General features: G+C 29.0%; 1 protein-coding gene across 3 annotated transcripts in view; it reads right to left on the bottom strand.

The window, feature by feature from the left end:
- Positions 1–2,555: 2,555 nt before the first annotated feature.
- Positions 2,556–16,277, bottom strand: part of MED19 (mediator complex subunit 19) — a 31,454-nt gene continuing 17,732 nt past the window's right edge. Inside the window, exons 3-6 of one of the 3 annotated variants that reach the window (XR_004758194.2) lie at positions 15,545–15,644; positions 12,495–12,603; positions 12,023–12,193; positions 2,556–4,922 (exon numbers count right to left, since the gene is read on the bottom strand). Coding sequence is in view for 2 of the 3 variants with exons in the window: in XM_085813115.1 (XP_085669241.1) it covers positions 9,548–9,670; positions 12,090–12,193; positions 12,495–12,603; positions 15,545–15,644 (436 nt within the window). In the remaining variant the exon portion in view is untranslated. Of the gene's footprint in view, positions 4,923–7,825; positions 9,671–12,022; positions 12,194–12,494; positions 12,604–15,544; positions 15,645–16,277 lie in introns of those variants that run through there. The other 2 variants (XM_035359473.2, XM_085813115.1) reach the window with 2 other exon arrangements.

The raw sequence follows: 16,277 nt of genomic DNA, 5'->3' as shown, positions 1-16,277 counted from the left end.
TCCTCTGTAGTTTCATTGGCAATCCATTTTCTCATATTAAAACCCCCTTTCCGAAGTACATTCGTAATGTTCTCCAGATGCTTCATTTATGTATCTGTATCTATTTTATCATTCACGTACAAGCCACTGTCTAGAAGACATTTTTTTTTTTTTTTTTTGCGTTCAGACTCGTACTTCTTTATAAAAACTTTCACAACTGCTCCCAATAAATATGGATTTGAATTTAACGTGATACTGCTTTGCTAAGAGGCATTCGATTACATAATGGTATGATGATCCTTTGTCCCCGTAGTTACAATGATCAGCATTGGTAAATCCATGCTTATATTAAATGCTACGAAGGAACCATATCCAGGTACATATCTCGATAAATGCGGTATCAAAATTTTGTGATTCAGGCCAATTGTTGGTAGATAATTAAATGTGCATCTGCCTCATTTACAAATATTTTATTCTTTCAGCTATTTTCTACAGATTGCTAAGGGATATTTTTTAAGATATGATCTAAGCCAGATAATGGGAATATATTCTGCATTAAAATTTTCGATGGCCTCTTGCCAATTGATCTGCAAACTCATTGCCAGATGATCCAGTATGAGCTTTCAACCAAAAACTTTTGTGATGAATCTTGCTATTTCATAATTAATGCCGAAACTTGTGAATTAATGGAGATGTTTTAATAATTGCAAAAAGTATTAATATACTGTCAACATAGATATTTGAATGAACAATATTATTGTTTATGCTATAAATTGCTTCTTCTTGAAATATATTTCATTTTCAAGATTTCTTTTCATTGATACTTAATTGAATTCTCCAGAAAGAGAAATATGCATCCCATTTTATCACCGATTCTAGAAGGCATTTTATTGTGATGTGATAATTGTTCAGATTGAATTTCTTTATTATGTTCAATAATGCAAATACTTTTAGATATTCTTTTTTTGTGTTCTGAATTACTGTTATATGAAGCTGTGGTATTTTCATAATAAAGTGCATCAAATACTTTTTCAGCATAGCTCATTTGAAATTGTAGTGTTGCCATGAGAATGGTTTCATGCTGTACTCAAATATGCAACAGAAATAATCCTGCAAGCACAGTAGCTGCAGCAATTAAAGTAGTATGTTAAGTCTTGTGACTGTGAGGACAAATGGATGCTGAATGTTCTGCTATCAATAGTCCTTGAATACTAATTGAGGCTAGCCCTTTTAAGAAAGCTTTGCATTAATCATACTGATCTACTTTAGATAAATGTTCATTGTTATAAAAAGTATTCTCAAATTGTACTGAAAATTCCTGAATTTTTTTTTTTATATTCTATACATTACATTTGGTTAACATTATCTTAAATAAATGTGCTTGATAATTGATATAACATTATCTTATATCAATTACCCACACAAGTATTACTACAGTTCAATAATATAATGGTTCCCACTTAAACGTATTTTCTACAGAGACTCCAGTTCTGATGACTATTTTATTATGACAGTTATCGCTGTGACATACAAATTTTCAATAGTAAGATTTCAAGAAAACAAATCAAAATTACTCACTGGTTTACCCAATGATCTTAGTTCTTTTGAGTTTACTGCTTCATCAATAAATAATCCACCTCTAATAGTATTTTCTCCTCTTTTAAAAATTAATGTTTACAATTAGCATAAGGTTACAAATCCCCAAATATATACTTATGTATAGAATTCAATATGTGCAATTTTATGATTTCAATTTTTTCTACAATGAAGTTCCTACATCTGAATCAAAAGTTCCAAACTGGCATCAGGGTATCTTCCCTGCCCTTTCTCACCACCAAGTGTCAGTTCTATTAGCAACATACGCCACACACCTTGACTTTGCTGGATATGAAAGAAAATTACATATTTGCAGTTTAACCAATTCAGATTCAAGTAAGTAGGCTGTTACACAGCTGTTTGTACAATTTCTTCCATGAGTTCCATTAACATGAACCAGTTTCCTTTTAAATGGTATAACTCATTTGTATGTGTTACTGTGCACTTATTTAAATAATTACTATGATTGTTTGATAAACATCTGAAAAAAATTAAAAACAGGTATATTTGGCCATAACCTGTAATTGCTTTTATAAAAAATAAATACTTTAATTGAAAAAATTAAAAATAATAACTTGACAGCTTTCAGGTCATTTTACACTAACAGCCATTCAAGTATGAGTATTATTGTGTGCATAGTTTCCATATTTAAAATCTTCATTTGATTATTGATTACTACTGAGTTAACATAATGAAAGATTATATATTTTACTTAAGTTAGAACTGTCATTTATTACAGACTCCTGCCCCATGTTAAGACCAATTATCCTGTTATAGATACAGGATAAAAAAAAACTATTACTACCTGTCTGTTCTTTGACTATTACTACTCAAATTTTATGCTTTATCTCTCTAATAGCATGTAAAAGTAGCATGCTATTGAAAGCATTCTTGCTACTATTCTTTATCCACTTATTTTTCATGTTATCACTTCCAACTCCTTTGAAAAAAGAAAATACACAAATAAATCTAAAATACACTTTTTTTTTTCCAAAAATTACCATAAATATTTATTTATATTCTTGAACATACAAGCACTAAACATCAAAATCAAGCACTTAGTATCAAATATTTCATACAGCCAAACAATTATAAAAATCTTTTCCTACTGTTTCAATACATCTTTATGTACCAAGGTACCAGATATAAGTCACTTCGGACAAAATTCACTATTTACTCCTCAGTAAAACATCTTACTTCTGTCCAAATGTATCAATTAGATTTTTAAAAAGTACCTAGAATGATTCCATATTAGTTTAAAAATTGTAAATTTACTTTAAATAAAGAAAGGGTCTAGTAAAATAAGATTATGAAGATGAAATTAAGAATGATAAAATGTTTTTGAAACAAACATTTAATGCACATAAAAGAATAAATGCTTTTGTAAAGTATCAGAGTTTGATCAGGCTCCCATTTCAAGTCCAAACTTTAATGGGAAGCATTGTTACAGTATGCTTTACATGAAAAATAGATATCCTTTTCTTTTCCTGTATCAGTTTATACTAAATCTCTGAAATGTACCAAATTCAGTAGACTGAATATTGTTTCATAAGCTACACCAAGCTGTCATTTCAAATGCACTATAAATACTTCTGCTTCAGTAATTAAGAACAACAAAAGTGTTAAAAAAAATTAAAGTGTGCAATTTTATGAATTATTTTATATACACACAGGAAATCTGCAAGAATATTCTTTAACTATAAAAAGCTAGTAAATTAAATTGGAATGACTTCATTATAACTTTAATAAATAATGTAACAACTAAAAAGGTAAATCTGACAATGAAATTTGAAATGCAAGAGAAATACATCGAATTGCAGCATCTAATTGGAAATGGAAAGTAGGGGGGGGGAAGAGGAACACACTGCTTTTTCTTTCATAATAATAAAGTAAATAAAATATTTCATTAAAACATGTAAAACAAAACTTTCTTTTAATTAAAATATTTTCCTTTGTGTACATACAGATGCAAGAATTGATGATCATGTCCAAGTACCTAAAGTGCTAAAATTATACTGCGATTGGTTCATCAACAGACATGCTCCACATTTTTTTTTCCCCTTCAATTTCTAAAAATATGGGTAAATTCACACAAGAGGGTAACAAAGGTAATAATTCCAAGTTACTAGCATTTTTTTATACTACTTTTAGTGACATTTATGACAATAAACTGGAACAAACATATTTAATTAGGTGATAACAATTTAAAGTTACAATTAGAACTTTCAAATTAATATTTCAGTTATAAGACATAATGATGAAAATTATACCTCTGGGAAAAAAAAAGTTTATTTTATAGGGGAAAACTAAACAGCAAAAACCTAAGAGTCTTAAGAATACTTGAAATATGTAAATAAATATTTTAATTGGCTCCTTGTCTCATTGCCTTTAAATAAGCATCCTCCGTATATAAATATTTAATATAAAACTTCCAAAGTACTTTTTTTTATTTTGGCTGGCAAATTTGCTAAAAATTGAGCCCTTTGTTATCAACTCTTATATACTCTCTATCTATACAAGGCTGAAAAACCTTTAATTAAACTATGAAGATTAAATTAGATTAGATGATACGATTAAATATGATTTTAAAATCACTGACTTTTGGTACAGCACCTGTTCATATATGTACTACTCAACAAAGTCTTAATCGAGCAAACTTCCTCAAATGCGACTAAAATTCTGCACTGGAATTTTAAATATTTACAAAGAGGAACATGCAACTAAATAATGCTGTTGAATTCTTATTTGAATCAGATAATAAACATTAAAAAAAAGATATTTAGATTTTCAAAACACATTTACCAAAAATGAATAGCTTATCTGCAATTAACACATGGAACAAACTGCACACAGAAAAATGGGATAGGATAAAATGTATATAAACAAACGTTTGTAACAAAAGATGAATACATTATGGAAAACAGTAAATGATAGTTAAAACATTATGAATAAAAACTACATTTTACTACAACCTATTACTAATTATCTGGGTATTATACCACATTATTTGACTATATGAGAGAAAATAAGATAAAAAATATTTAATATAAGATGTTTTAAATTTTTCATTTTTATATATATTCTGAAGTTTATAAACTTTTGCACACAAGAATGCAAATCTGTAAGCTCTGTTTATGCACATTTATTTAGTTTATATTTCAAACACTTATAAAATACAATACTATACATAAGTTAAAACATATATACACAAGATATAAAACACATTCAGAATGCAAACACAATAGATAATTTATTTTTCAAAGAGGCTTCGGAGTTCCGTTTGGATGGGGCAGAGTGCCAGGAGTGGGAATAATGGATGAACCAGTGGTAGGGTCTGGACAATGCTTCTGAAAACAAAAGTTTAATTAAATTAAATTGTAAATGAAAGGTTCTTGTTCTGTTGAATTTAAGGAGAAATATTACCCCCCCCCCCAAAAAAAAAAAAAAAAAAAAAAAAAAAAAAAAAAAAAAAAAAACTTCCCATTTTTTCGGAAATATCAGAGCATTCATTTGCTTGGAAAAATATTTTCCCTTCTATTCAGAATTAATAAATCAATTATTTTCAGAATTTCTTAAGATGTAAAAATCCTCTCTTGCTGTTTCACTATTTAAATACTACAGCTTTTCAGTCAAATTTTTCGCATTTTAGGCAATCTAATCTATAAATCAAGAAATGTGACTAATTATCTATGATGATAGCAATTTTTATGAACATGATTGTAGTTCATACAACAAATTTTTATTATTTTTAACCCATGGTTTCAAAAAATAGGGTATACAAAGTATTTTTTAATATTAAAAATCACTGATCGTTATCAACAAATAAACGGTTGAACACAATAGATGAGAGTTTGATATATCCTATATGCTCTGAATTTCAAGACAAATCTTAGGACTACTAGAGCTTAAAATAGATGCACATGTACATGTAGATAAAAAAAAAAAAAAAAAAAAAAAAAAAGGTAAATATTATTTAATTACTTCTGTTTACATGTATGCATTTATGTGACTATCTTTTTTTAGAATGGCATTTATTAAACCTAGGTATGGTTCCAAGTGAAATTGTATTTCACGACACCATACTTACAGATTATGCTACTGATTATTCAGTCAGAATCAAGGTAACATGGAAATATTTCACATTTTAATAATTTACTGGCAATGCTTTGACTGATGCAAAACTTGAATTTTTCTTGTTACTGTGAAACATGCATATAAAATTATTTTCCCTTTATAAAACAATTAGCTAAAAAAAATTATCTTTTTTTTTTTTTTTTTTTGGTTGTTGGAAGGAATAGTAATAATAATAAAGTAGCACAAGAAACTGACGGATTTTTGCCAACGAAACAGCACTTTTAATGCATTTTGAAAATAAAATATTACATCAATTTACTATATTGATAAATAATACTAAGTAACATTTCAATATTCCTCAAAATTAACAAATTCTGTTAAGCAAATGTCTGCCATTAGGACAGTAGTTTCACTGTTACTTATAAACACCAGTTACTGTAGTTATGTATATACATCAAGCTCTTCATATAAAGATTAAATTAAAAGACTAAAATTGTAATTCAGATGATGACAAAGCCATCACATATGGGAAGGGGAGCAAAATGCCATAGTATGTACAAGACAAATTTAACATTTTTACTGATTGCATACTGACAATTGGAAAATTTCTGGATAAAGATAGTTGCAAGAAAAAATCTCGATTAAAAGTTTCAAAATTTTTGTTTTACATTATTAACAATAAAATAAAGAAGTATAACAAATCTCATGAGTTTTTTCCCTGCCTAACTTAAAGATAAACCCTGCTGACATTTCATTCATTAAGAAAACATAGAATTTGCTTCACTCAAATGCATATGCTAGTTCAATTTACAGAAATACACATTCTTATATTGTGTCAAATAACAATAAGCCAATTATTCCTTTGGTTGAATGGTTTTGCCAAGTTATTTCAAAACTATGTAATTTATGCAATAACCCCCGAATTGCCTTATTTTACAGTAGTAGTAGTAGTAGTCTTACTGTACATTTATAGTTACATTACTGCATGTTAAACAAAGCTTTGCATTGCAATAATTGTTCCAGGGAAAAAGAGTTTTGTGCAGTTGCTCTTCTGTCTACTGAAAGTTTCTACAAATGACACATATCACTAAACATAACACATCATTTTTGTATGCCTGTTAGTGGGCCTTACATTTCAATGCCCATTCTAAAACAAAGATGCAAATGTTTCAAAGAAAATGTATCAACTGTACATTTCAAGAAGAGTGTACAATTACATATGTTTCAAAGAGGATGAATAAACTCCAAAGAAACTATGGATTGCAACTGGGACAAAACCACTGCACTATAACAATGCACACAATTCCACAAGTTGGTGCTTTTATCTAAATAGATTGAATTACAGTACTGATGATTTCATCTTAAAAAGTGAACAAACATTACTTTCAATATGATGGACACTACTCCAGGATATGAAACATTAACTGCTTCATTGCGCATTTTGAAGGTTCTAACTGAGGATAATGTATATCAGAGATCAGATACTGCAATCATTTATCTCCTGTATCATCACGGGGAAGATAAAGAGTTTTTACACTGAATTGTTGCCACTGTTATTAATTATAAACATAAAATCAAAGCCTATAATGAAGGCATCAGGGATCTTGGCAAAGAAAGCCAAAATGGTAATCTTTGAGGAAAATATTTTGTTGTTTATCATAAAGAATTTTAATCATTGAACATGCAACACATGAATGGAACCATATCTTTTGCCATGTGATCTATATGAGCTAAAGAGAAAGTAAAAATTGTCGTATATTTGTTTTGGATATGGATGCACAAAAGAGTCACAGATATACTAATCTAGTTCTCGAATGAGACAAGTGTTTTCAGGCTGAAGATGAATATTTCCGACAAACAAATTTAACTCAATTAGTTCACTTTCATTTTATTGATCCTTATATTTATAATAATCAAAACTATTAAGTGTACACTTCATTATTTTCATACAGAGAAATTATGCACTGCAAAGCAATAATCACCATAGCTTTTTCACTAATCTAGATATAAGACACAGACCACGATCACTAAAAAGTGTTATAAATTTCCAAGCTTCCAGATTTCTTTCTTATTTTATCTTTTTTTTTAACATGTGTTATCAGTTGTGGACTGAAAAGACATGAATTTGAAATAAAATATTCATATATAAAATCTCACAGAGAAAATACACAATACATGATGCTAGAAATAATGTACTTTATTAGACAGTGAGACAATGTTATGCAACATGACATGAAAAATTGAAAGACTACACTACACATTTGTTCTTAATGCTAAAACTTAATATGTTTCATGATTAATTTCTCCACAACTTAATAATTCAGAAATGTTCCTCAAAATGAATATTCACTGAAACAGCATCTATTAACCCCCTGAGCAGCTAACCAGTCATGAGATTTTTTTTTTTTTTTTGTCACTTGGTGGTACACATTAGCTTATAATTTAAGATATTTTGCTTTCTTACTTTCCATAATAATGTAAATATCATCATAATGAATGTAAGTTGATGAAAATTACACAAATTTAGCCTAATAAATGCTGTTTAAACACAGGTCTTTATGAGCAGATCCAAAAACTTGTGCCACTCGGAGGGTTAAATTGCTACTGATAAAATATTATTTGTCATTATATATACATATATATAACATCATAATAAACAAAAATGAGTAGAAAATAATTACAAAACATAGTAACAATATAAATTGTTTTAAATTTTATCACAGATACCAAAACAAGCACTTAAAATGAAATTATATACAGTTATATACAAGGAACACATGTCCAGCTTAGAATTTTAAATAGCACTGAGAATATATTTAGTGTCTGGTGTAAGCTTAAAGTAGAACTGTTTTAAATTTATGAGTTTTCAAAAAGCAGTTTCTTCATTTCTCAAAATGGGAACATAGCTTTTCTAAGGTCTATATTATATAAAAAGTTCCAATTTATTTTACCTTTTAATTTTATAAATGTATGTGTGCCATTAAATGCTACCCAAGGCTATAAAATAAATAAATAAAAAAGAAAGAGATAAAATTATTATTTTATGTCTAAATCAACAATTATACGAAAACATAAATTTTTTTGGTTACATTTCTTAACCATTCACTTCCAGGGTATGTACATAAAAATTTCCTAGAAACCAACTAACACGAAAATGAACTATTAATATGTATATGCCTCTCCATGTGCTAGTGTTGATTGGCTATTGGGAGATAGCACTACATCATGCACACGGGCCTGTGTGTGACTGGCAACAAATGTATTAATCTAATAATGGCAACAATTACCTAACAGCTACTTTAACAATGTTTGAGAGACATCATTATCATTCCTCCTTAAAAAAAAAAAAAAAAAAAAAAAAAAAACACAACTTTGTTTTCTTCAAATTTCTATGCAAGTTGATTGCATTAGACCATGAATCTATTATGTGTATATATATATATATATATATAAAATTATTACTTTTTTACATTTTATTAAAATTCATTATATAATATGCAGATTTCAAATGTTGGCAAAGGTTTATGTAGTGACCATTTTAACAAGGAAGTACTAGTTTTTCACATATATTTTTCAGTGGGTTGAGAAAAGGGTTATCAATCTTGCAAAAACCTGTCAGAACTCCTATAACCAAAAATAATCAAAGGGAAATTGCAAAAAATTCAATTAGTAAAAATACAGGAGCCTCATAAAAACTTTATTTAAACACACACACGATACCTAAACTTGAAAAGGAAAATGTGACAGAAAATTAAATTGACGTGAATGATATGGAAAAAATTGGAACAGTGAACTGCATGGTGCTCATAAAGCCAGAAAACCAACACACCTCTCCACTGAGCTTAGCGGAGTGCACAAAAAAAAATTCGTCATGTCCGCTTTGGAGTTGAAGCGGTGGTCAAACCCTAGACTCCTCTACAACCATTCCAATGAAGGGCTTTAATGCCCAGCAGGTCCGCTGCCGAACAGTAGACAAGTTAATGCATCTGCTCATGCAACTTTCAACAGTGAAAGCTCCAAGCTGAAGAAGAAAATATACTTATTAAATAGAAAGGCAACTTAATACGGTTGTTTTGAAATTGTTGAGGCAATGAGAACAACATTATTCAATAACGGATTAAAAGTTTACAGCCCTGAAAAAAGACCAAAATTAATCTGTTGTTGCTACAATGTAATATATTTATGTTGAAAATCTTCAAGAATAAGATATTACAGAACTGGAAGTAAATAAAATATTCACCAATATTTTACTAGACATAAATGAATATTATTTAATTTCATTTTATTAAATTTTATTAAAAAAATCTTATTTTTTAATGTAAGATAAATTTTCTTGGTAAAAAATGAGATTAATAATTTTTAGATGTTTTACAGATGAAAGGATCTTCTCTCTTAAATAAAAAACATCAATGATATGTTCCCATGTGCCAAAGAAAGAACATATTTGATATTTAAGAAAGAACATATTTGATAAAGTGTAAAGAATCTAATGTCAAAAATGGTCTGGAATGCAATAATACTGAAAATCTGGCGACATTATTTATTACAAGAGGAATTATCAGAAGGGAAAAATGCATGACCGTTTTTAAAACATGTTTTGTACCTCCAATAAAATATTGGTCTTCTAATAAAAACTATCAAATCATACACCATGACAATAAGAAAAACGTTTCTGAATTTAGCTAAATTTAACAAAGTTTTGCTTTCACCAGGAAATAATCTGGATATGAAATCAATTAAAAACATCGTGGTCCACTGCAAAAAGCAAGCTGAAGTAAAACAGAATAGCCAAGAGAACGCAACTTTCACTTAAGCACAACACCTGTTGCAAATCTTTAATGGAATCAATGCTTGAACACATTAAAATGCTCAGAAAAGCAAAACTTTTCAATATTAATTATTAAATAGCTCTAAAAATACTCTTGTTAATATCTAATAATTTGATCATATCTGTATAGAGGTTAGCAGACAAAATCCTATAATCAATAAAAGAAAGGAGAGCAGAAATCTAAATTATGAATAAGCACTGCAAAAAGGAAAAAACTTCTTAATTATTAATAATAATAAAGTTCAAATACATTCACATGCACATATACAGTAAAACTCCAATTATATGATCTAACTGGGATTTACAGTAAGTCCAGATAACCAGAAAATCTTGACTGTCTTCTTTCAGTAGGTTAAACACTAACTTATTGTAATGTGAGTGAAAAAAAAAAAAAAAAAAAAAAAAAAGAGGTATAATTCCTCTTTATTTTAGCAAAAACAATACAATCAAAAAATACTTTTGTTTCAATTATACGGAATGTAAAATACACATTTATACTTCTATTAACATAAAATAATAAAATTAACAATACACATTTTAAAATCATTGTTGTTTAATTTAACAACACATTCTGAATTTTCTCTTTATATATAAAACTAGTGATGCCCCTACACCACAACCAACTTCTGAATGTATTAATACAAGATTTTTTTTTTTTTGTGTTATCATAATAATGCACTTCTTTTCCTTTCTGAATTGACTAAATACAAAATATTAGATTTTATGCTCAAGAATGTGCATTTTCCTTGAGAATGGAAACAGTTTTTACAACATTATATATATAAAAAAAAGAAGAAAAGAGAGGGGAGGAACGAGAGGAGAACATTACAAGTTTGTATACCACTATGTCAGAAAGTAAACTGCTGTAGTACTTTATACATAGCTTAATATCAAAAGCATGCAGCCCAAATAAACAGAAAGAGTACACATTCACCTTCCAAAAGCTAAAGTCAATAAACATACTGAGCTGTATAAAATTAGGTAGCTGAAGAATCACTGAAGGAAAGAAGATCATTATTTGCATTTAATAAGCCATTGTGTCTATAGTTTCTCTACTTGCTTTAATATCGAAATACAAAATTTGTCATTTACTCTAAACAATATGGAAGTCTAGAATATGACATCATGCAAGAGTGCTGACTTAACACTTTGTAGGCAATCAAAATCTTGCATAACATTTACCTAAGCCTGTATGATCTTTTTCAGCTAAAGTTATAATTTTTTAAGTAATTTCAGTTTCATTATTTGGCATAAAAAACTGTACCATATTTTTAATGTTCTTCCTTAAAACTGTTTTCTTACAATTTCTTTCATAAATTCAGAAAATACTGATATATGTTTAAAAGTAAGGTAGTGTAAAACAGGGTATATCTGCACATTTTTTTACTTTTCATTACAGGGAAGAGGAAGCATGCCTCATTTAAAATGCTCTTGAAAGAACAAGTAGTTTGGGTTATGGGAAATCCACATAATTGGAGTTTTACTGTATAGCGATACAGATATAGCATTTAAAATTTGTAAAGATTTTGAATACAAAAATGTTACTTTTAATCTTTTGGAATTATCTGGTTGAGAAGAAACTTAAGACTTAAAACCGTTAATCAGAAATAACCTTTTTCTTCTTCTTCTCTTTCTTTTTCTTTTTTTTCTCTTTTTCTTCATCATGCCTTTTTTGCTTTTTATGTTTCTTTTCATGTGGACCTTCTAAATTACTATCTATGGGGTGAAAGAAAAGAATTTTACAAACACAACAAACTTGAAATTCAAATGAGCATCAATATTATTTTTATTCATCAGGATACATAGAAAATAATCCATAAATAATAATCAGTATAAAGATAAACTTCCAAGCCCTAAGATCAAACAGATAGCTAATAATGATCCGTCGGTGCTTTTTTTAAAAATTAAATGGGCATTTTTCATATTTACATTGCACTGAAGGATGTCTTAAAATACATTTACAATAAATCTTTAAAAAAGTTACAAATATGTAAACTATTATTTTAATAAATATTACCTTGTTGAGATTCTTGCGTTGGGGTATCACCAGCTTTATGTTTGTGCTTTTTATGTTTATGTTTTTTCTTTTGTGGCTGCTGACTCATTAGGCGATACTGTTCTGGAAGCTGTAGGAATAAATAATGAAACAATTATAATATGCATGCAAAACAGTTTATAAAAGTAAATGCATCATTAAAAATAGCAATATATATGTAAGATATCAAAACATGAAGAAAAATTCATTACCAAATTAAAACTTATTTTGACAAATTGACAATAGATCTTTAATCTTAATTTCCAACTATAACACAATCCCTTTAATGTTTTTGCAATTTCCCTGCAATATCTATATTGCTGCAAATTTTTGCTCAATAGCTGTCCAGAATTAAAACAAAGAATTTCCAAGCTGATAAATATACCTGCAACTAACTAGGGCTTCTCTCTCTCTCTCTCTCTTTTTTTTTTTTTGCCTTTGCTTGCTAACTAAAGAACATCTCTTGCTTGGTAGCTTCTATTAAAAATGTAATGCGTAATCATCATAATTATGGGGTGCAGATTATCCCCACTTTGACGTGCCATGCCATATAGTAAACAGTAAGTAACAAAGATTATATTTGGATTATCAAGTGATTCTGTAATTCTTTAAAAATGCCTGACGTCTTCTACTATGTAATCGATATTTTAGTGATCTCATAACTTCAATCCCCTTGCGACTGCAACATAATTGGTATCTTCACTAGTCACTAGCGCTTATCCAATATCAAATTATCTGCAACAACCTAAATTTTTTTAAAATGAAAACTACCAGAAAAATATGATAAAGCTACAATATGCCCTAATGGAGTGTCCACACCAGGCTTTAGGATTGTGAGTGGCCAAAGTTAAACTTCACTGCTAGGCAACCAGATGTTGCTATAACTCAACTGAAAAAGGATTTTGTCTAAACGTTCCAACTTTTATTTTCACCTGGTATATAAACCAACAACTCACAGTGAAAGCAAACATGAAATGACATTCAGTCAATGATTTCGAAGAGTCAGTTGCACATTCATAAATGCATAACTTTACCTCTTCTGACTGGTTACAGCTTAAATCCTGTTCCATAAGTAATGCCTTAGGACTTTAAAAAATAATGGTAACTAGACATTAAGTGAGGAGGCCTGGCGGTACAGTGTCTAGCACATCGTGCAGCAGCACCACAAGTCCAGGGTTCGATCCCTGGACTAGGCAAGGTTGACTTTCATCCCTTGAGTAAGATAACTTGGGGATTAAACACTGAGGGTCCTGCAACAAGCCGACCACTTGTCCAGGCAATGCACAAGCACCATGGAGCCTAAGGTCTAGAAAGCAGATATAAGGGCACTGCTGACCATGGCTCTCTAAGGATTGTTTGTGCCGCTGAGTTTTTAGTTTAGACATAAGTGAATACTCCGTAACAGACAAGAAGACTTTTTCACATTATCTAAAATGTTTTTAGAAATGATCAAGAGATTTGTCACACAATTATACTGCATCATATAGCTTGTTGGGAAAGCTGGGGCACAAAATCTCCACATTCTTAAATATTTTTTTACATCGGACTTACATGTACGCAATTTACAAAACTGTTTACCAGAAAGTATACCTTTTCAGAAAGTATACCATTTATACCTTTTCAGATCTCAAACCTATACATTTTAAATGTGTAACAAACAGCTGCAAATGATTTTGTAAACCTTTCTCTCAAAATATAAGATATTTTATACATGCAATTAAAGAAATACAGAAAATGATCAACAAAGGGGTGTAGATCATTAAAAAAAAATTGCTTAACCGTGCTTACCTTAACTACTGAAAACATAACTCTTAAAAATACATGGTTTATATCAAATTTTCTACTTTAAGTTGGATCCGATTATTAGTTCATTTTTAAAAACTATGAATATATAAATGAATAAAAATGTGTTAAGTCAAACAATAAAATTCATTCTGAACTGGATTATTAAAGGCTGTATGTCTAATAATACATATGTCTTTGTGAAGAGCTTTTAAGGGCAACTAGCCTGCATTTATATTAATATAATAGAACAGACCAACTGGAAAAGTTTAATACTTATGCAGTTTACCTTTGCATAAAAAAAAATGTAAATTTGTACACAGATACTTTATAAGAAAGTCAAAATACTACAAAATGATAAATAGAATAACAAGTCAGCATGTGTTTCCGATTCCTCCCTTTCAAATTACCACTAATAGGAATTCTAATTTTTGATGCAAAAGGAAGAACATTAAACAAATAGCCCTATGAAAATTAAAAATGTATCAAAACAATTTTTACTCACTTTTTGTACTTTTTCCCAGCCAGTAAAAATGCAAAATCTAAGTATTTAAATGAAGCCTTCCATTTTAATGTAATTAAACTTTCCATTTTAATGTAATAAAACAGGATGAAAAAAATTACTTTTAATACAATATTAATAACTTTATTTTCAATAAGTAAATAGCTTTTTGTGCTCTTACATGCTTGAATTTTAGATTATTCACATTATTATATTAAGAAAAATGGCAGATAATTTATTAAGCTTAATATATAACTTCAGAGTAAACCCTCTACAATATAGATGTGAATTTGGTGATAGCATTTTAACTTTTTCCCTTTTGTTTTTTTGTAGCTTCTTTGCATATATTTTCTTAGGCAATCAAGAATATCAGATAAATAAATAAATTATATACGCATCAGATTTGGTTTATTTATTTGATTATGGTAAAGCACTCAAGGGCTATCTGTTTAAAGGAAAGGATGCATTCATGGAGGATTTCCTAAGGGAAAGTGGCTCATATACACATTACACATGAGGAAAAACACGATAACACTCATGCAGCCGGAATTTTAACACTCTGGAATGAGCTGTGTTTAGCAATTTTACTATTTGGCCACTGAAGGGTTTCATATGTGCATTAAAACATTTCACGCAATTTTAATACTTAAGATATTATAGAAAATTCTTCATTTAAATCCACCTTTCAACAGTCCCTCTGGGTATAACGATGGGGAAAAATTCAGATTATACTCAAAATAAAACTTACAGGGCCTGGATGAAGTCTAAAACCTGATAACTGGGATCCAGTAAGTGGCAATAGTTCTTTGCCTCCAATAGGGGGTTTTTCAATGAGAGACTTCAAAGAACTGGGGGGGGGAAAAAAAAAAAAAAAAAAAAAACTCAATGAAAGAGACCAACAATTCTACAAAATAATGGAACAAATTTAATAATATGCTTTCAAATTAATCACTAAAAAGATATATTAAAATGCTTCACAAAAGAACTCAATAAGACAAAAATAACTTAGAAATTATATGTAATAGCAATAAAATAATGTTTAACATAACCAAAATTTTATAATACAACAAGAAACTGGTTAATATAATTATTTTCAGTAAGATTATGTAAAATATTAGACTTTAAAAAGGTGTGTGTGGAGGAGGAATCAAATTTAAGAGCAATGCACAATTACAGTACAAAGTCCGAGATCTGACCCGAAGTTTTATCTAAAAAATCCACATCTCAAACCTTTCTTTTTTTAAATGCTTTATGTATGCACATTTGATTCCCCCCTCCTTGTAGATAAAACATGTGTAGAGTCTCCATTCTTAATTTCCCTTTGGCACTAAATAAATACTTCCTTATTGAAGAAACAAATAATTTAGCATAAATCTGTGTGATCAATAATTTGATCATAGCTGCATAATGACTCATGCAGCAATACCCAAACAATTTTTTTAATATTAGTACAAAAGAAGTATGGTAACTTTTATGTTGAT

Source organism: Stegodyphus dumicola, chromosome 3 (assembly GCF_044657685.1).
Source record: "Stegodyphus dumicola isolate Sdum_Otavi_A_Nest chromosome 3, ASM4465768v1".
Classification (NCBI taxonomy): Eukaryota; Metazoa; Arthropoda; class Arachnida; order Araneae; family Eresidae; genus Stegodyphus; species Stegodyphus dumicola.
The sequence above is the reverse complement of the archived record's forward strand: the minus strand, read 5'-3'. Positions and strand labels throughout refer to the sequence as shown.